Source organism: Gasterosteus aculeatus, chromosome 5, assembly GCF_964276395.1.
Source record: "Gasterosteus aculeatus chromosome 5, fGasAcu3.hap1.1, whole genome shotgun sequence".
NCBI lineage: Eukaryota > Metazoa > Chordata > Actinopteri > Perciformes > Gasterosteidae > Gasterosteus > Gasterosteus aculeatus.
The window spans coordinates 13,060,541-13,081,433 of NC_135692.1; the positions used below are offsets into that span (position 1 = coordinate 13,060,541).

The 20,893-nt window shown below is 45.1% G+C and overlaps 2 protein-coding genes across 8 annotated transcripts; one reads left to right on the forward strand and one right to left on the reverse strand.

Moving 5' to 3' along the window:
• Positions 1-4: 4 nt before the first annotated feature.
• On the reverse strand, positions 5-20,684 carry LOC120819476 (disintegrin and metalloproteinase domain-containing protein 11). Of its 7 annotated transcripts, none has more exons than XM_078103493.1 (27): positions 20,422-20,635; positions 20,027-20,184; positions 17,967-18,043; positions 17,688-17,754; positions 15,323-15,405; positions 15,020-15,077; positions 13,859-13,934; positions 13,345-13,466; positions 12,617-12,691; positions 12,352-12,423; positions 11,634-11,800; positions 11,466-11,550; positions 11,211-11,301; positions 10,995-11,046; positions 10,636-10,735; positions 10,453-10,524; positions 10,136-10,228; positions 9,925-10,005; positions 9,785-9,835; positions 9,642-9,705; positions 9,408-9,513; positions 9,165-9,284; positions 8,800-8,974; positions 8,584-8,698; positions 8,314-8,404; positions 7,275-7,292; positions 5-26 (listed from the first exon to the last, which is right to left on the reverse strand). In XM_078103493.1, exons 1-27 carry the CDS (start codon positions 20,468-20,470, stop codon positions 20-22), a joined length of 2,325 nt encoding a protein of 774 aa, XP_077959619.1. In that variant the 5' UTR covers positions 20,471-20,635; the 3' UTR covers positions 5-19. The 7 variants fall into 7 exon arrangements, with proteins under 7 accessions (XP_077959619.1, XP_077959620.1, XP_040032866.1 ...); XM_078103494.1 differs by lacking the exon at positions 5-26 and adding an exon at positions 4,626-6,470 and having other exon boundaries at positions 13,859-13,922; positions 20,422-20,653; XM_040176932.2 differs by lacking the exon at positions 5-26 and adding an exon at positions 4,626-6,470.
• LOC120819480 (endoplasmic reticulum protein SC65) lies at positions 866-4,955 on the forward strand. Its single transcript, XM_040176938.2, is given in 8 exon segments — positions 866-1,327; positions 1,727-1,876; positions 1,993-2,057; positions 2,059-2,153; positions 2,663-2,791; positions 2,898-3,043; positions 3,140-3,223; positions 4,090-4,955. Coding segments are annotated over 8 exon segments (1,278 nt in total). The 3' UTR covers positions 4,237-4,955.
• Positions 20,685-20,893: the final 209 nt, after the last annotated feature.

Sequence of the window (20,893 nt, forward strand, 5' to 3'; positions counted from 1 at the left end):
CCTCTATGATGAAAGGGCGCTACTTCCTTTAAAAAAAAAAAACAGAAGTATGGTAACCGAACAACTACTAAACCGTTTCATTCATTTTTATTTGTTTTATTGAATCCAATACATCAACTTTCTACATCTTTTTAATGTATGACTGTTTTTAAGTAGATTAGAATGACTATATCGTTGGGGGGGTTTAAGTGCCCCTTTTTTGCTTTTATTTTGAAAGGAAAGTCGCCCATTCTTGGTTCGCGGATCCTCACCTGACCCACAGAGCAGAGAGACCCGCCCCCTTGGATCCGAGCCGTAAAGTGATCTGACAGCCCCCAAAGTTTAAACTTTTCCTTTTTTTAAAAAAGATGTCTAGATTCTTTTCTAGATATTCTCTCTAGAATCAACATGCCCGCGGCCCAGCTAAAGAGGGAATTTGTTTTCTATTGTAAAACATCTCAATGTGACTCATATAGCAAAATGTGACGATCCCAAACAATTGTGCGCAAAAAGCTACCACTGCTTAAAATATTTGTAACATATAATTCACTTAACTGGCATCATTAACCCCTAGAAGACAACCATTCAGAACTTTTGGGACTCAAGTTATTGAATCTCAATCTTACTAATCATATAGTTTAAGTGGATTAATCAACGACAACATAACTAATAACACAACAATGCCCAAGCGGCTCTTTTTACGCATGCAGATTGATCCTGTGCCAAATAAAGAAACTTGGTGACGGCTGTATAGAAACCCGAGACACCAACTCTGAAAGACCCAATGGCGGAATTCCCAGAGACCCTTAAGCTGTCCAGCAGCAGCCCCCCTCAACCAGACACCAGCAGGAGCAACACGTACTAACAGGTTGGATGTCCTCTTATCATGGTTACTTCTTGCGCAAAAGTAGTCGCGTCGCTGACGTCGCTATGTTTGACCCATATTTTTATGACAGCCGCGCAATATGAAAACTATAACTTCAGGAATTTCCCCGCGGAGGAGCTCGCGCCCCTCGCGACCGCCTACGGACTGGCTTTGGACCATTACGCAGCAGAAAAGTGGCCCGAAGCCATCGAATATTTGGAATGGAGTCTGCGTTTGCGCAGGCTCCTCAGAGACAGCGCGAGGCACTGCGTGCGCCACTGTGACGGCACCAAACACCGAGAACCGCCCTTCACGGGCAACCGGGACATCCAGGTCCACTGGCGCGTTATGATGGACGCGTCTTGTCAGAAGAAGTGCAGGGCGCGTTTGCCCGCGTTCCAGCTCCCCGCTCCCGGCAGACAGATCCTGGAAGATTTCGACAGAAGGTCTCCCTACAGATATCTGCACTTTGCTTACTCCAGGGTGAGACGCCTTACACCGATATACATCAGGCTGATTTACAAGATCGTCGTTTAAAAAGGTCTTCAACAATCGTATAGTTGTGTTACGTTAAACTAGATTGGAAAACATCTTGAAATATGAGCAATGATCCATCCTCATGTCATGGATGTAAAAGTCGTGTTGGCTCATATTATGGGGTCTTGGGATCTGGTTCAGGACTTGTATGGTCACAGGGCAAAATGTCCCCAAATAACCATCAAGATCTGAGTTTATATTTCTTACTGGGATACATTTGATCACCTCGGCTCATATATTCAATTGAAAGTGTTTCTCCCCAGTTATACACAAGTAAGAAATAGTTATGGTAGATGTCCCAGTCCTCCCATCAACAGCGGTGGTAATTGAGTGCTTTACTCCCAGCTGAATGACCTGCAGAGGGCCGTCCCGTGTGCCTACACGTACCTCCAGAAGAACCCCGAGGACCAGGAGATGCACCGGCTGATGGAGGAGTACAAGAGGCAGTACGACCTGAGCGGATACCTTACCGACCACGAAGGACAACCATACGAGGTGAAGACAACCAATCCGTCCTGAATGATGCATTGTTTATACAGCGACACTGTCGAATACTTTAGCGTGTAATATTCTAAGGCCAAAAAAGTCCACCATTCACTTCATTTCTATAGTCGTCCTTTCTGAGAGGAGTGAAACTCGCCAATTCAGGCGCCTACAGCCGCAGTGTGGAACTCATGGAGGCTCTACTTGGACGAGTACGACCTCTGTCAGGCCGACTGCGAGGGGGTCAATCAGCTTTCCCCGCACCAGGACTTCTATGCAGCCATGGCAGGTTGGTTTGCAGCTTTTAATCGAATGAACAGAAAATAATACTGGAGGTGACAAATTAATTTGTTGAAAAACTACAACTAAAGAAAATTGATTTTTCTGGAAAATAGCTGAGTTATTGACCTAATAAAAAGTACACTAAGTTTCATGTCTTAATTGATTTAGAATACCACCAATTCTCTTATGCTTTTATGATTTATTTTAATAACGGATCAGAAAAAAATAATTTTGTGAAATAAATCCCTGGACTAAATTGTTAAAATAAGACAAAATAGGGCTAAACCAAAACCAGAAAAACTAATGCAGAGTATGATTACTTTTACTTTTGATATCTAAATATATTTTTCTAAATTTGTTTGGTGTTCATTATTTTGACTGAAGTATTATTTTGAATGCAGGACGTATTAATATTAATTTACGTTTACTTTAGTAAAGGATCTGAACGCTCTGACACCTCATGATTTTATTTTGTGACTTACTACATAATAAATAATCTCCGCTCTGCTTTTCCAGATGTTTACGCCGACACATTACGCTGTAAGCTGAAGTGTGAAGAAAACTTGATGCCCAATGTTGGTGGTTATTTTGTGGAAACATTTGTTGCCACTATGTACCACTACCTACAGTTCGCCTACTATAAGTGTAAGTGTACAACTGCAAAAGGATGAGGATGTTCTTCCCCGATGCTGAGTGATAACCAACACTCATCCGTGCGATGTCGGCCTGTTTCTTTTCCCTCCACGAGCAGTGAACGACGGCCGCCGTGCGTCGCCCTGCGCGTACAGCTACGTCCTCTTTGAACCCGAGGACGCGGTCATGAGGCAGAACCTGCAGTATTACAGAGCCTACGGCGAGCAGTGGGGCCTCCAGCCCGACCACTTCTCACCCAGGAGGGTGAGCGAGAACCTCACGCAGCGCCTTGGACCACAATCAGTCTGCTCAGTTTGTCTGCTGAAAGCCTCTCGGTTTAATGCGTCTGTGTTTAAATAGGAGGCTGTAATCCACTTCAACCACACAGTCACTCTAAAGCAGATGCTGACATCTGCAGAGTTGTACTTGAAGATGGACGATGAGGTGAGATGATTGAAGAAAAGATAAGGGATATTTTCTTAAACAGGACACTTGTCATTTTTCAAAAATTAGTGGCATGAAAAGGGGAATTTAACGAAGTATTCTTTTAAATAAAATTACAATTACTGAAATTGAAATGAGTTTGTTACTCGCGTTACTCTCTTTTGTGACGCGAAGCGGAGGGCGGGCAAATAGTAAGTAAATAGCTGCCTGTCAGCACAAAATAGTTGTGGCCACCAAACGTTGTGTGTCACAGAATAATAGTCGCCGTACGTGCACGTAAACAGCATCGCGTCGCTCATGACGAAGGAGCGCGGGATGCTGCAGGCGCCGCTCCACGCAAACAACCAGGGCTCCACTTTACACGGACTGCAGTGCAGCCGATGAACCGGGCAGAGCTGAATAGATTGATCGCTCGCTATGTTGAAGATGAGAAGCATCCTGTCAACCGTCGAGTCAGTGGCATTCAGGCAAATGCCTGAAACTGTTATTTTGTATTAAGTTAAGTATTAAAAAGGACTTTTGTACTATTGCTTGATTTGAAGGCCTGTTGCCCTGTTGATTACAATAAATAGGTCTAAAAAATATGTTTATTGTGTTTGACTGTTCAGTACTATTTATATTCATTACATTTAAAACGCAGACATAAAAGTTACTTTCGTAACCAATTACTTTTGATACACAGTAACTGGTAAGTAATTCAATTACCTTTAAGTAACTAGTAACTGTAACTAAATACTCATTTTCAGTAACTTGCCCAACACTGGTGTTGACATACGGCCTTAAAAACCTTCCGTAAAACTTCTATGAAAGGCTGTAAAACACTAAGCAAATGTCATTGTGAGTAATGTCGTGTTTCTTTCTTTCAGGATTTTCTTGGACCCGAGGAAGCTGCACTTTTTTCCTCCGAGTCTCCCGACATAGAGTTTGAAGGGATCGGAGACTACGAGGAGTCCATCTACGCAGCGTGGAGCCAGCCGGAGGGCAAAGGAGACGCCGGGGAGCCAAATACGTGAAGAGTGAGAATGTAATACAACGGTCGATCCGATAGACACCAGTGATCCGTTTCATTCTGAAACGCCAGCTTTTATAAAACAACGTCTCCAAACCAATCATGGTTTGTTACCATCTGGATGAGTAAATTACCTAAAAAAAATAGGCTCCTGTAAGCATGAACGTTAATGTAAAATGATGTAGTTTCAATTAACAGACTCGTATGCTTGGATAAAAAAAGAATAATTATTGCATTTGCTACATCTGGATTGCAGAAGATTGAATATAGTCCGTACGCGTGTGGAAAATACTTTTGTTGTTAATGCTGTGAGAGGCACAGATACAAGGATTTCATTCCAGTCCTCCACAAACGCCGTGGAGCGAATTTAAGCACGTCCAACGGAACACAGTCAGTGGTTCAGATATGTTTTAATATGCATTTCAATATACAATAATATGAGTATTTACATCATAGGCCGAGCTAATACTGGTCCTGTTAGAATAAACAATGTGGACGTCCCTGTGTGAGTGAGTCCAACTATACCATGTGAGCGGGGGAACACCGCGGGACCGGAGCATCGTCTTCGCATTAGATCCTTCACAGCGAGTATTCAGCACGAAGAGCGTCCGAGGCCGATTAAAGGGAAACCCCGCTGACGGGCGTTCTAACCACACCTGCTGTTCAAAGTGAAAATAAGTGAGCGTTTCCTAGTCAACAATAAACGTCCATGACTAAACTGCACTCATTTGAGTCATTGGGATTTATTTTATTCTGTGCCCTGTCCGAGGCAGACGAAGGTCAACGTATTCCTTTGACGCTACTGGAGGTCGATGCTGGCAGTAAAACTCGGATCAACTCAACTCGCGGCACACGTGCGATTATTTGGTGAAACAAACTAAACACTAAATACACGAGGATCCTTCACACCTCACATTAAAACACCTTTTGTTTCTTTTGGATCTGAAGATGAAGTCTGAGTCTGATCAAGATGCGAGACACGCGATGACGCAAAGGGGTCCAAAGCAGTCTTTGTACACATTAACTACATCTTCTCAACCTGATTTAAGATTCTCTGAGTAGCAGAAGAGGAGACGGAGACAGTCATGCACATCGATGACTCATTTTCAGACATTTATAATATCTACATATCTATTGCTCATCGATCTAGTCGGTAGGAATTCCAGTTTTACCTCGGCAGTTTGAATGAGCACGTGGAAGTCAGATTATGATCTATGAACATTGTGTGAGATCCTGTGTCAATATCTGAACTACTTCATCATTTCTCAGTTTGTAAATCTCAGAAAGGCATGTATGAACCGCACAATACTGCAAACATCTTTCTCTGTGATCCAAGCGATCGGCCATCCCACACTTGGTGGAAAACCAGAGGAGCTCAAACTTCTCTAAGCTGCAGAGATTCAAATCTGCTCTCGCAGAAAGTAAAATCTTCAAAAAGTAGCAGTTTTACGCTGAGAGGCCGGAGGAGTCTTCTCTCTCCCCGGAGTTGTGCTTTTATTCAGAGCGGCAGTGACTCCCTGCTGTCTTCATAAGTCAACCTTATGACACCCTATGTACATGAGCACCCATGTGCAGCATACTCGTATGCTACAAAGTCCTACACAACTAGCTTCCCTGCAGGCCTAAACTACACACTCACACATCAACGCGTACTATGCAGAAGCATTTATTAGAATGGTCTATTGTTTCATAATGAACGGCAGCGTAAGAGAAAGTATGGCTAATACCGTGGAATGTGAAGTACCGGCGCACAAAACAACCCTCGGCCAGACGGGTAGAGTGTCGACATTCACCGTTAGTGATGTTCATGCACGTCTGCTGCAGTAGGAAGGTAGAGTCACACAACAGAGAGGTGGTCGTTGTGCTCTCCATGAAATGAAAAAGGGTAAATCAGTCAATGTGGCTGAAGATGAGCTGAAGAGAAAATGAACACACGGGTGTCCCGGGCAGAAATGTTGTAAATAAAAAATATGAGCGTGACACTAAAGCAGATATTTGGAACCAGACAACCGCTTGACTGCATCACGGATCTGGTGGGAACTTCCATGCTGCACTTAAAACAAATAACGAGCGGGCTTCTCAGGAGGAGAACAGCAGCGCAGGCGGCGTTCATGGAATCAGAAACAGAAGAAGGTCGGAGGGGTCTGAAGTGGAAGATGTCTCGTCTCCTGAGAGCCGACTGGACGGCGTGTAAAGAGGACAGGACAGCGAAGAGATGCAACTCAAACTCACGAAGATCTGGAAAGAGAAGAGGAAGGAAGCGAGGAAAGGAAATGAGCGGAAGATAAAAAGAGGGATAAGATTGAGGAATCTGATGGAACAGACAGGTCGGCAAAGACTCGCTAAATTGAAAAGACTGATTGAAGAAGAAGTGATGATTGTTTTGATGACAGACTTTAATTAAAAATACTTGATTGGTCATTCAAATATTAGAAAAATATTATATTTTCCACCATCAATCTTCAAATGTTCTGTCTGTCACAAAGACGTTTAATCAACCGTAACACAAGAAAATTCTCGCAATCAAATATCAAATGTTTGAGATTTCTTACATGAAAATGTAGGAGTTCAATTTTATTATTGAAAGTATTATGAAATTAAATGTACAATAAACACTGCAGCTATATTCTAGAAATGGCAGCCGGGTAAGTGAAGGTACGAGCAGTAAAAATAATACGAGTCAACTAAGATTTAGGAGTTAGCGATGTTTCCTAATACTAAAATAACATTACGTTTTGTGCATCTTGAAAGACCAATATATGGGAGAAGACTGCAAACTAGCATAAGCTAAACGAATACTGTGGTACGCATTGGCCCATGCAATACATATACAAATAAAACTTAGTTAAAAATGTGTAAAATAAAAATATCTAAGGCCATATAAGCCAATGAAATGTGGGCTTTGAATTATCTGTAAAGGTGCTCAGCTGATAAATAATTAGAGGCGTCCTATAAAAACCGACCGCATTATGTTTTACACAATGAACTGTGGTTGAGAACTGATAACATTTGCCGGATCAGGACTGGAAGGCGGGGTCGTACCTTCCTCTCCGGATGTTTCTGGATCCGCAGCGAGGCAGGAACAAGATGGAGGGAGCAGAGAAAACAGGCCGTGAAGCAGAAACACGGGAACGACGCTCAACTGTGGCTTCACATGCGCGAGAAACGGAGCGAAGGCAAAAGAAAACGTGCAGTGAACCCGAGGCCTTAAAAGCAAAGCATTAAAAACTGGCTTTTCAAATCTATTTTGTGATGCAAATAAATCAGGAGATTAAGGAAATAGACCTCAGTCAAACACGGTCAAATATATGCATTACTGTATTGTTACTTTTAGATTGTACAGCTTTTTTTTGGTTTCAAATGTGCTTTACCAATAAATTATGACTAAAAACTTGTAGTCTTCAGCCTAGGCGGACTCGAGAGTGATTTGTAGAATCAGTTCTCCCAACATAGGAGTATCGGGGAAGACTCAAAAAGCTGTTTAAGGCTAATCAAGTATAGTCATTAAATCATTCAGAGATAGCGAGTGACACTTGTCACAATTTGTCAGAACAAGTGGCAGAAAACCAGTGAATCTGTGGAGCTGGAACAAGATCTAAAATTGTGTGGGCAGTAAAATGTTTTTAAAAGTTTGGTGACGTCTTCTTTTTTAAGTTTGTAATGTATAAAATTGACCAAAAGTTTACCGAAAGAGAAAAACACAAAATGTACAAATGTGAGTCAATTCAGCTTAAAAAAAAATACTCAAAAAGATGAATCTATTTCTCTCAATTGAATGTTGATTATTTGACCATTGAGAACATGTTCTACTTTTTATGTCTACAGCCCACTTAATAAAAGGTCTCATAGACTTAAAGTAAAAATCATCCATAATGAAAAGTGGAGCAGCTCCTGTCCGCCACCTCCGTCCGTGATGGGACTAATGTGGCTTTGTAAGAATAGCAAGCAATAATAAACCCACGTGGAGATCTGGTTAAGAGTATTGATCAGACAACAAGCAGAGACACGTTTCAGCAGCGGGCGTGCGTGCGTATGTATACAGGAATACAGCAGGCGCACACAGATGGGGACATGCTCTTACTTAAACCCCCATCCGGTTCCCCCGAGGACTATTGCTGCCACCAGAATTGCACCAGCAACCGAACCTATTATTATATTGGTGCCACTGGGACCTGTTGGGAGTGAAGGAGTGAACCAGTGAGGGGAAAATAAAAGAATAAAAAGAGTGCAGAGTACCAAAAATGACCAAAAATTGTTATATGTGCTTCAAAAAGCGATGCTCGATATCATATTACTTCCTGCTCCATCTGTTGAAAGGACTACGCGTAGACAAGGCGCTCTGCGCTGGTACCTTTGTATTTCTCCGGGCCATCCGCCGGCGTGGGGACGAGGATCGGGTCGAACACGCTACAGTCCTTCCCGGTGTAGTCCGGGTCACAGATACACTTCACCTCATTGCTGCAAGTCTGCGAAACAAAAAGACAAAAATGATGGTGACGCATCATCTCGTCTGCTGCCCACCAACCTTTTGTTTGTCCAAGCGGCTAAATCCCTCCGACGGACTCACCCCGTGATGCGAGCAGATGCGAGAGGCCGAAGCCGAGGAGCCCGGGCAGGTGCTGAGGTTGAAGGTGGTGACGGGGAGGCAGCGGCGCTCCGAGCACATCATGTTCGGCCCGCACGGCGCCCCGTCCTCCACGTAGCCCATGTCCAGGCCGTCGTCCAGCACGGCGTGGCCGCCCCTGTAGGGTCGGGGGGGGGACACACGCGGTCACCCCTCTTTTGGTTTGTTTTTCACGGACCAATAATAATAATTCACTCCCTTTGTGATTGCCAAAACAATAAAAGATCTACACCTTTAAATGCAGTCATCTTTTCTGCATGAGTAGTTGTTTAATCAGTGGCTGCTCGAACAAAACCAAGCTGCCTCACCTGCAGTCCAGGTATCTGTTCTGATGGTGGATGGTCAGACTGGTGACCTTCCCCTGAAGTTCGCCGAACCTCGGCCTTTCCGTCAGGTTGGTGCACAGCAGTAAACCGCACAGGACGTCCCTGGAGGAGACAATAAATAAATAAATAATCCAAAAAAATCAAACTCGTGAGATTCTATAAAAGAAAAAAAAAAAACAACTGTATTTGCTGTTTGTATATAATGAAGCCATGGTGTTCTCTCACTGTTTGTTGCACTGCACCCATCCCTGACCACTGGAGTCCGGACCACAGTTTCCTTTCTCTGTGCCCTCAGAATTAAGCTTTTCGTAGCAGAACCGGTCGGCCGAGTCTGAGAAGACAGAAAAGTCCCTTCACTTGGACAAAGACGTGGTCTTGCCTCAACGCCTCTCTTCACAGGAAATCCAGACGGCCGTGCATGATTTAGAAACGCAGCTAAACATCCAATCCAAAACCTACTGTAGCCCCACAGTGTCCGGCACTGGCCGTCTCTGGTCTTACAGCGACCTCCGTAACACCGACCCTGAATAAAGCAAAAAAGCATTTTATTAAATGTAACAACAGACGCTTTAACAAACATTCAGCACCTGACGTTACTCCACCTGTCCAGCTTCGCACGTGTAGCCGTCCAGCTTGTGGACGTTGTGAGGACACTGAAAGAGAGGGTGGGGAATATTAACGGCCTGTCCGTCCTCACATTACGGGCTACAGACGTCGGACCTTCGTCGAGGACGCGTTTTACCTGGCTGGAGTCTCCCATGCAGGCCTCGGGGATGTCGCAGTCGTTGACGGCCTCGCGGCAAGTCACCCCTCTCAGCTCGTACTGCCACAGGCAAAGAAAAAAGCGTGAGTTGGGTGGGACGGAACCAGGAGGGAGCCTAAACAGTCCAATCGGGTGCCTGGAGAAATAGCGACGAACTCTCAAGAGAAAGCGCCGCGTTGAAGCGGCTCACCCTGCAGTCCCTGCAGCAGAGCCCGTTGCTGCACATTGCATTGTGGGTAAGGGTGCACTTCTTGCAGCAGTTGGCGCCGTTCCGTGCACACTCCTGTGGGTGAGATTTTTCAACCCACATGAACAACAACAATCCAATTAAAACAGGACTTGGTACGTGGAGCTCCAAAAATGTTCTGGACAGATTAGAAAAGGATGTGACAAGTTGTTACTGTAAGTTTGAGCTTTTTCAACTAGATTTAAGGCAAAAAAGTGGGTTAAAATCCGCCGTCATAATGTTTGTGTGCAATACAGTGTGAAAGCTCCAAATGTGCTCACCACGAGCGATCCACAGTCACATTCCTCTCCCGGCTCCACAAATCCATTCCCACACTCTGGTGGGTCCAACAACTACAAGATTCAAAAATATGAAATATACATAACCAGAACGGACGATGAAAATAAATTCAAACCAGCTTTACTGTGGAGAGAAATCTAGAATGATGACCGAGTGTCTCTCACCTTGCTGGGCTTGTTGAAGAGACAGCTGCCTCCTCCCACCTGGAGGAATCGTAAGTACTCATCGATGCTGCAGCGGGAGAACTTCCTGGGCAGGTAGTAACTATTCAGTAGAGGAGAATAAAGAAATCATTTGCAGCATTGGAAAAAGCCACCAAAAGTCTGATTAAAATATGAAAACCTGGTTAATCAAAATGCTGTGAATATTTTACACGGATGATGTCGGGTGGTTTTACAAGCGACATTTTAAAGATCACAGAAAAGCCTGTAATAAGTCTTTGGATTCCTGAGACTCGAGGAGTGTTGCTTAATGTGCTGCAGGTCTCATTAATAATTGATTCTAAATAAAAAGGGAAGCGTACCCGGTGTCCTCCATGATGCAGCCCAGCCATGGGTCAGGACACCTGCAGTCTCCTGCACACATGCACATAAAACACATTCTTTTTCACCACTTGGGGGAGCTGAATACAATCAGCACATTCTCAGTGGTAAACCAAAGGAGTGCTGTGTAAAGATTTTTAGAAATAACAGCGATTCAATTTTGAACTTTATCAAACTTTAACTTGCATCGGTCTCACCTGCAGCCAGTCGCTCTTTGTTCCTCAGCATGCCGATGTTCTGGCCGAGGCTTTGGCTCAATGTGATGGCCATGGGACCCACACTGCCAAACTGAGGGCGCACATATAAATCGGGTTAACGATACATCACAACTAAAGGGAATGTGAACGATTCATTACTTCTGTAAACATCCGTTCTTCGCGAAGTTCATCGGACGAGCACAATGATTTGTTGCTTCTCTCTCAAGTCTAACGTAAGCGAGGGACGAGTCTCACTTCGTTGATGCCTCCGCCCCTGCTGACGGAGCAGATGCCCCCGATGTAGGCTGCTTCACTGCGGCTGCTCATGAACGTCCTCCCTCTGCGGCGGGAGAGACAGCAAATTAATAATAGGCGCAGGAGGGGGAAGAGGGACACGGAGGAGGAGGACGCTGAGGAACTAACGAGAAGAGGTGGACGGCGTCGCAGCGCTCCTTGATGCTCTCCTTCCTGTACTTCATGAAGTCGCGCAGCGTGAGCAAGGCGTCCTCACCCACTGAGACCTTGTTTTCAGAAGACCAGGTTTCCATGGCCACCAGGACGATGCGAGTGTTGAGCTGCTCCTTGTAGATCTGGAAATGTCAAGATATTTAAAAAAAAAAAATGGATCTCACTACAATTATTCCACATAACACTTCAGAGCAGGTGAAGAAAAAAATATAAACAGAAAGGATTGAAAGATTAAGTAATAGTTGAGTTTAAATTAAAGAATAAACAAGTGAACAGTATAGTAACTAAAACTATGCTCTTATGTTTTATATAAAGGGGTTAAGTTGCAGACAAATATTGCAGATAATAGAGACGGTTGAATCTCTATTTTTGACAGTGAGAGACAGGCAGCCGTCGGTTGCCATGGAAACCAGCATCACCAACTCAATAGATGAAAGGAAATGGTTGATATTTACAAAATAAAAAAACAGTAACAGTTTTTTTCTTTTTTTTTTGAGGACAGCAGAAAAGTTTAATATGTAAGAGAAATTAGCGCTGAATTGTGGGATCTAAATGTTCAAAGTTCAAGGAACTTCCTACAATAGGTTCACTGTGAATGGGTGCCATGTTTGGAAAAAAAAAAAAAGATGATGGGGAGATCATAGACAATTCTGCAGCCGTATTTTCCACTCACAGCATCGGCCATGTTCACCACCGCTTTGGCAAAGTTCTTCGTCTGAGTGGCCGACCGACGAAGCTGCACAAACTAACGAGGGAAGAGGAGGAGAGGAGGAAAGGCGTTATGACGCTACCGCCTTTCATCTTTTTTTCCCTGTGCCGATTACAAAGTCCTATCGGCGGATTAAAATCCTCTCATTAATGAACGTCACGCCCACTTCCCGTTAATGCCTTCACGCAGCACTTGGGGAGATAAAGAGAAGAAAGTGCTTCACACCCACCAGCTCGTGGTCGTTAACCACCATCAGCTCGATGTACTTGGTCTCGGTCTGAACGGTGCGCTGACCTCGCCGCACCTGGAGGGAGCAGAAGGAGACGCACACGGCCAAACTTCTGAGTGTGCTGTCGTCACTCGACCTTCACACAGGACCAACGGACGCACATTTGCACAACGCGCGCACGCAAGCCCAGTGGGGGGGAAACAATTACTCACACAGGACACTAGAGCGCTCGTGAAAGTCTTTGTCCTTGGGATTTTTTCATTAAGTAGAATATTTATCTGTGTCGGAAGACATCACTTGCAGCTCCTGTATCATTTCAGCAGTCTACCAAGAGTAGTTTTAATTGCAACATCTATGTGTGTTGTTTCCAGGTGTTATTTTGTAAGATTTCAACACTGCTTCGTCGGGACGGTGAAGCGAAGGTCTCGTCGGATTCAGTAGAGGCAGCAAACAGTGCAAACAATCCACAAACTGTCATCACACATCACACATCTTCACGTTTAAGGCCAAGACGGATGCAGCAGAGGCCAAAAGCACCAATGTGTTGCACAAGGCAACAAGAAATCAATTGGTATCAGTCAAGTAATAGTGAAACATTAATTATCTGCTGATCTGAACACTGATGTTTCCCCTCATGGTGACATGTTTTAGTAAATGATGTTCCAGGCCGGCCATCTGCCGGCGCACAGGGACGCGCGTCGCAAGAAAGAAGCCGTCTGAAAACTCACTTGTCTTTTTGAGCGTCTCAGGATTTCTGTAAAAACAGGCTCGCCCTCTTCAGACCAGCGGTCTCCATCCTTTAGCTCACCCTCTGTCCGCCTCCTGGGCTCGGTGGCGTTCAGAGAGCATCCTGGGAAACACACACACACACACACACACACACACACACAGACTAAGTGAGAGGAAAAGTGGCTCATCATCAGACCAGAGCTGGATGTAACTGTATTTTAGTCCAGAGATCTGCAGGAGAAATCAATATCCAAGCTGGCGGCGGAGATAGGAGGAAGGGGGGGGGGGAGAGGGGATAACTTGCCAAGTGGAGGGGGGGGGGGGCAGCAGGGGTTGAGTAAGAGGAAGGAGGGATGTCAGGGACAAAGAGGAGAGGCTGCAACAAGGCAGCCAAAGGAGACATGTAGTGCAAGGGCGAGAGGAGCAGCTGGACAACCCGAGCGGGAGGTTCATAAACGGTACGATGTCACAGGGATTTCATATCATCACTGAGAAGTCTCATTGTGGTCCTACCTGGACAGGGAGTTGGGAAGAGGTCAACGTCCGGCACACGATACACAACGTGGTCATTGTGATCCTGGACGACGTCCTCCAAAAGCATAACAAGCAGCGACAGAGACAGACATGGGAGGGTGGAATTAATTCATTTAATTTTTGACATGAATGTATAAAGAAAAAAGGAAAAAAAAGGAATCACTGAGAAGTGAAGACAACTTTGATTGCCCGAATCTTTGCATCTTTCTTCTTTTGGAGGATTTAAGGATTTGGGGGAACTAAGGACTTTTTGAGTTCAGCATTTGAGTACAGAAATTTAATAAAACTTGTAAAACATGACCTCAATCCGCAGATTGGAGATGAGGACCTTTAACAAGGTGCACCAAGCTTTGATTAACATAACTATTCTCTATGAAAGGGCATTCATACATAGACCTGAACACAGTGGCTTTATTATCTCGCAAGCGTTGAAATAACTTTTTTTCCCGTCAGCGTCGCTGTGTGAGAAACCGTTGCCGTGTCCTCTGAGGTGCGGAAGGTTCGAGGGTGGAAGGAAAGTGCTCCGATGCATAATTAATCAATTACCAGTCATAATGGCACTAACACTTGCGCTCGGAATAAATACTTTATGAAAATGAGCCATCCGAGATGGCGAGAGAAGGATTTTGTAGATGAGCCGGGAGGATATTGATCCATCTCTCCAGTCTATGTAATAGAACCATACGTCGATTAATGGGGGGGGGGGCTCTTCCACTCTTAACACTTTTCTCCCCGCTCCGTTCGGTCACTCGGCCTTACTTCCATTTCCTTTTCATACTGGAACTATTCTGCAATCTAATGACAATGTTTTTTTAAAGGTCTAAAAGGCCTCTCATGTGTTTATTGGTCATGTGAAATCTCCCCGTTTGTGAGACCGAGTCTTCTTCAGATTTGAGACGGGTTAAAGGTTTCAGCCGTGGTGGATTGTGTGTCAACTCAATACTTTCCACGCAGAGATAGAGTAACACCGTCTGGGCTGACGGTAAGTCACGGACACTGCGGAGAGAGAAAGTGACACTGTGGGGGACTTTTAACCGGATTTTATTCAACGATCTCTATTTGTCACAACCTTGCTGCCTCATCTCGATGTGTGTCAACTATTAACTCGACTAGTTTCTCCTCCTTTACGTCCAGACTCACCTGTCCACTGCCGACAGGTTCGATCCCATACGAGACGTTTCCATCGGAAAACATTCCCCTGAAAAATCACCAAACACCGCCGCATGTTACAGTTTGTCCTGGGAGGGACTGAATTATTTGTGCTAAGCTAAGCAGCTACATATTCATCATGGACGAGAGAAAATGGCTTACTGGGTTTTACGGGTCTCCCTCTACTTAGCAAAGTCTAATGTGTCAAAGTCTTCACACGTTTGACACCAAACTTTGGGTCCTGACATGCCAGTCTTTGAGGGACACTGGGGGGGGGGGGGGGGTTGGACTCACCGCAGGCCGTGGCAGGTGGACAGAGCCGCCCAGGAGCCCGGCCGCCCTCGCACGCGTCCATGGTAGTAGCAGTGCTCGCCGCCCTGGAAACAAAGCGTGGGAGGCTTTGACCCACTGAACCCTCCGTCGTCCACAAACGCCTTCGTGTCACATTTGAGGAAAAAGGAAGCCGCCACTGACTGTGACCCCCCCCCACCCCGATGTCCTGACCCCTAAAAAAAACTGGGCTGAAAATCACTGTCAACTGTCAACTTAGCGTCCAGGGGAACCAAACCCTACAAAAGCTGCATCTCGATGGCTTTTCACATGCACGTGACTTTGCCAACAATTTCCAGTTCCTGCAGCACAAAATCAAAAGAATATCGCAAAAGTTGACATTGACAGTGACTTGACACTAAACATCTAAGGACGACAAGGACCCCTTTAAAAAAATTAAAGAATCTAAAAGGCATTTTGTAAATCCGACAACAAAATAAAGGATTATAAATCATGTTTTTTGTAATTATTCTGCAGCCAGCCGTTGTTCTCAGTTTTGATATTGGATAAAATGACAAGCTTCACGCTCAGTTGGTGCAGCACTCGCTCCCAGATAACTTCACCTGGTTCTTAATAATCCCGCTAAAAGGCTCCGGCTGGATGGTAACGTTTTAGAATATGGTGTTTCCACGCCGCCTCTCACAGTATACAGGAAGGATGGGATTACATCAGAGAGGAGAGCCGCCGCCGTCGGGCAGGCAGCACCTGCATGTGGCATCAATGTTTTAGAAAGTACAAACGCAGAGAACTCTCAGGAAAGGATTGTTCATAATCAAGCAGGCTTTTGCTTGAGTGGAGGGAGATTACAGCAACGCGCCTCGAAGCTACGGAGTGTGTGTGTGTGTGTAACGGAGGGTCAGTTTCAGGCGTTTGTAATGAACCCCAATAAGTCACATCTGCCACCCGAGTCTGCTGTAGTCCAAAACGGCTGATAGACCAAAGAGAAAAGAGGCAACATGGATGTGCTGCTCTTCCAGCTCCGGGTGAAGGTAGACCGAGCATTAAACTTCACCCGGAACGCAGCACAACCTACAGAACACGACATCGGAACCCAGTGAACTTAAGTATGAAATAGAAACCGCTTGCACGCACAAATGGAGGAAAAATAAAGGGTGACGAGAGAGAAGAGACATGGATTAAATGTGACATTTGAAAACTAACCGAATTAGAAAACCTGGAGTTTTTTTGATGTCTGCACTTTGACTCAGCGTTGTTGAGATAGCGGGCGGAAAGCTAATGAGACAATAGGAGCTAATGTAAAGTGAAAGGAAGAAAAGCATCAGACATTAGAGGACTTTGATGTAGACGTGTCTGACAATAGAAAGTAATTCTCTTTCCTCTAGTCCAGTTTAAATCTAAAATGTTATAGTTATATAATATATATATATATATATATATATATATGGTAGAGAAATAATTAAATCCATCTTTTTCTAGCCCCCTGCACACAATTGCAATCAGAGTCTGATTTTGACCCCTGAAAATCAACTCAAACGGTCAGGGCGGACTGTGGCTGTAAGATTTGGTTTTGTTGGTTCTGGAAATGAACATGATTTGAATTCCCCTCACGGCATAACACTACAGACCCACGCCGCCGCTGCCTGCTGGTACCCATGGCAACCATGCACTGATTGGTCAGGTGGTCGTTGCCCGAGAGAGAGACAAAGAGAGAGAGAGAGAGGGGCAGGAAGAGGGAGGGACAGAGGCTGAAATACAGCAGGGGATGCAGACTGAAAGAGACCGTCTGTCCCAGATGTTCATGAAAGAATCATCCGGAGAATACAGCAAAAGCCCTGAGCCCTATAATATATATAAGATGTATTTCTGCTTGAGTTGAAGGTAAACAAGCACTGCTGCTATTATTTATTGATTAAGCTTAATTTCCCTCAGAGGGACACACCGATTGGAAACATGATCTTAAAAATACTGGACAAATAGGACAGTAAAAGCTGACAGAAAAGTAGGTTCAAACAATTATCAAAAGTTTATTTAAAGAAATAGTTGGACAATTTGGGGGAAAATGCTTCAATATTATTTTCAGATTTAGATCTTTGAGACCCCTGATGTTTTTATGTAAAAATGACGCCGCAGCAGCCAGCTGGTTAGCTGAATTTAGCGCAACAACTGGAAACAGCTAGCCTGGTCCAGGTCAAAGGGTATACAATTATTTAATCAAACAAATAAATGGATTGATTAGTGATGTTTAGAGCAGCTGTAAGATGCAAGCAGTTTTCTTCTTATCCAACTTTTGGCGAGAAAGCCAGCTGGTGTGTTCCCAATAGGTCCAACAATTCCTATTAGAGTCTGTAGGAGTCACCTTAGGAGTTACCTTATTCTGTGACAGCTGCCCATTCTCATCATAGTGACGCTCCACATAGTCTCTGGATAGCAGGTTGCTGGAGAGAAGAAAACAGATGAGGAGGAGGAGTCCTGATCAACAAACGGCTGATTTATGAATCAAAACCAAAATATGTGGAGGGTCCAGGAGAGGGGGGGGGGGGGGTATCCATCCGGCATGAGTGTTGTCATGTCACCCACTGCTGGAAACTAACGCTTAAACACAAGTTTGGTGCCTCGATGGTGCAGATGTGTGAATGCTTTGACTTACTGGTTGAGTTCCAGGTCGAGGACGAAGGACTTGCCGAAGGCCTCCACCAAGAAGCTGCTGTGAGCCACGTGGACCGGCTGGGTGGGGGGGGGGGGGGGGGGGGGATAGGAGTTAGACTGGACTGAGACTCACATCGGATTCCTGAGATACCGATTAAAGAAGCAACAAAAATGCAAACTGTATCGGATTTATTGATGCCAGTCTACAGGTTTGTTCTTTTCGGTAAATAATTTATTATTAGATGAATTCTCATTTGACCGTTTTCAACGTTGCTGTACCTCATAATACCACATTCTATACAGTACGCACTATGTGTTAATCTTTATTACACTGCGTTTTGTATGCAAATAGTATGCATACTTAGATGAACAGATAAATAGAAGGAAGAATAACATTGATGGATATCCACAATTGAATGACCTAAAATTGAACACCGTGACCAAAAGATGCAGAAAAGAAAATGCGCGGCCTATTTTGGGAACCCCTCCCTGAAAGAGAGACGACTTTGTCCGTCCCTGAGGCGTTTTTCTTTTTTTCCCCAGGACGAAACTTGGTGCTGTGGCTCATCAGCTCAGTCTAACTTTTCCCCAAGGTGAGCCGCTCCCACAGACGCCGCGGCGGCTCCCATCACCACTTTACCGGCCCAGCTGAGAGGCGGCTCTCTCGCATTAGCACGGCCGCGCGCTCTCTGCAAACCACTTAATACCAATCTGGACCTCCGCCGGGTTCACGTGCGGTGCAATAAAAAGACGACAACGGCGCCTGTGAGCCGAGAGGAGAAAGCTGCGTCAGCTTTGGTCCATATATTTTATTTTAACATAAAATCCCAAATAATGAACTGCCACACAGTATCTCAAGACACGTTATCTATGGCACAAATAAGATGTCCATTCAAAAATCAACATCTTATTTAAAATTATATAGTTACCCAAATTAGTGTGAATGCTCAATATTAGAAGCATAGTATAATTGATGTTGTTAACAAGCAATTTTTAACCTTTGATAAGATGAATCTTATTTCTAGTTTTCCCATAATGAGTAACAAGGACCATTGAGACATTTATTGACAGTTCATTGAACCTCTCAGAACTTAAACCTGCACTCAAACTCTCTCATGTTCTGCAGATATTTACCAATTCCACGTAAACGGACTTCTCCACAAACACCCGGCAGAGCGCCTTCTAGAGGGCTTCCACACGCTCAAACAAACAGAAGGTCCTCTGACGGCACGTCGCCCACAGAGGGCGGCTGAAGGTCAGAGCCGAGCGTCGTCTCCACTGACTGACGGGCAGCGTTTATAGTGGAGGTAACGAGAGAGGACGGGTAGAGGTGTGAAATATAACCTAATGGACTCGACAGGAGGAGGAGGAGGAGGAGGAGGAGGAGGAGGAGGCAGCAGGGGGGGGGGGGGGGGGGGGGAGGTTTTTTTTCTATGCCCAGTTGTGGTCCTGGCAAGTTCTGCATCATGTGCAGGACATTTGACCTCAAATAAAAGAGGGAAAACAGGGGTCAAATGGGGAGTGACAGAGCAGAGGGATGAGAGGGGGGGGGGGGGGGGGGGGGGCTTTTTTATGGAGATCTAGAACTTTTCAACTCTTAAATGCATGAATTTATTATGCACTATTTTGACCAAACATGTTGTCAGTGTCACTTTAAAGAATATAGTAAACGCAATAAAACATCACAAAAAACATCCAAGAGGACGAACTATAAAGCAAAAATGATTCTTAAAAAAAAAAGAATATCTTTGTCCTGCATGAAGAGAGGAAAAGCATCTCTTAAACTAAAAACATTCATGATTAAAAACTGTAAACAGGCACTCGGTGTAATCGATCCTTTCACACCCAGTTATCTAATATATTTTAGGTTTCACTTCTGGGAGAATTCCTAAAGAGGGTGGTGGCTCTCCCAAAACACCAATGACAGCCATTTACTGAGTGATCGCAATTGGATCCTGCCAACAACTTTTGTACAGCGCGTGGAAACAGAGATTAGATGATTGTGGTCACAACGTAACCCAAACCACGTGCGGGGGGGCGAGAGAGGAAGAGAGAACTCACCTGCGCTTCGGCCGTGTAGTTTTTGACCCGCGTGTCCAGGCGGCCGTGGAGCAGCTCCTCCTCGGAGTGGATCCGTCGCAGCAGCAGCCGCTTGGGCTGAACCAGCTCCTCTGCGGGCGGCAGCCGAATTCCTTCCGGACCGACTGGTTCCCTCAGACCTGCAAAAAAAAAAAAAAAATGCCACGGGGAGGTTCAGCGCGCGCGCGCGCACATGCACGACCCACCGTGAGGATACGCGGATCTGCACGGCTTATTTCTGCAGAATTCAACAATAACTCGGTCCTCGTTATTAATAAATAAATAAATAAATACCCCCCCCCCCCCCCCCCCCCCATCCAACGATGATCGGTGTGATAAACCCAAACGATCGCGCGGAAGAGAAGCCGCCTGCCTACCTGTCCCCGCGCACACCGTAGCGAACAGCAGGCACCGCACAGCGTGCATGGTGCTCACATAGTCCCGGGGATGTCCTGCGTGCAGCGCCCGTCACACGGAGCGATCGGAGCCGGGAGCGCAGCTGCAGAGGGACGGCTGTTGACAGCGAGGACTAACACAGCAGCGGGGGTTCCTCCCCACGCGGTGCCCGCATTTCTCAACCTCTCTCCGTCTGCAGCGAGTTAAAAGCCCCCCCCCCCCCGACGAGGCTCTATGCGCGCGCGCCGACGCACGCACAGAGGAGGCTCTTCGGCTAAAACTTAGATCCGGGTAATAGTGGAGTTTACTGAATAAATAATGAATACAAGAGGGAAAAAAAAAACGATCAGGATTATTTCAATTATGCTACTTTTAACTTTTAAAACGTGTAAATGTTTAATTTGAATCATATTAATCATTGCAAAGCAAACCTAGCAAATATATATATTGAAT

Bases quoted from the DNA above. Each gene is read 5' to 3' on its own strand.
- LOC120819476 (XM_040176929.2), bottom strand. From the start codon at position 20,470: ATGCACGCTGTGCGGTGCCTGCTGTTCGCTACGGTGTGCGCGGGGACA. The intron at 20,185-20,421 runs GTAGGCAGGCGG...TTTTTTTTGCAG, and splicing joins TACGGTGTGCGCGGGGACAG to GTCTGAGGGAACCAGTCGGT. The intron at 11,801-12,351 runs GTGAGTGGAAAA...TGACATTTCCAG, and splicing joins TGGTGAACATGGCCGATGCT to ATCTACAAGGAGCAGCTCAA.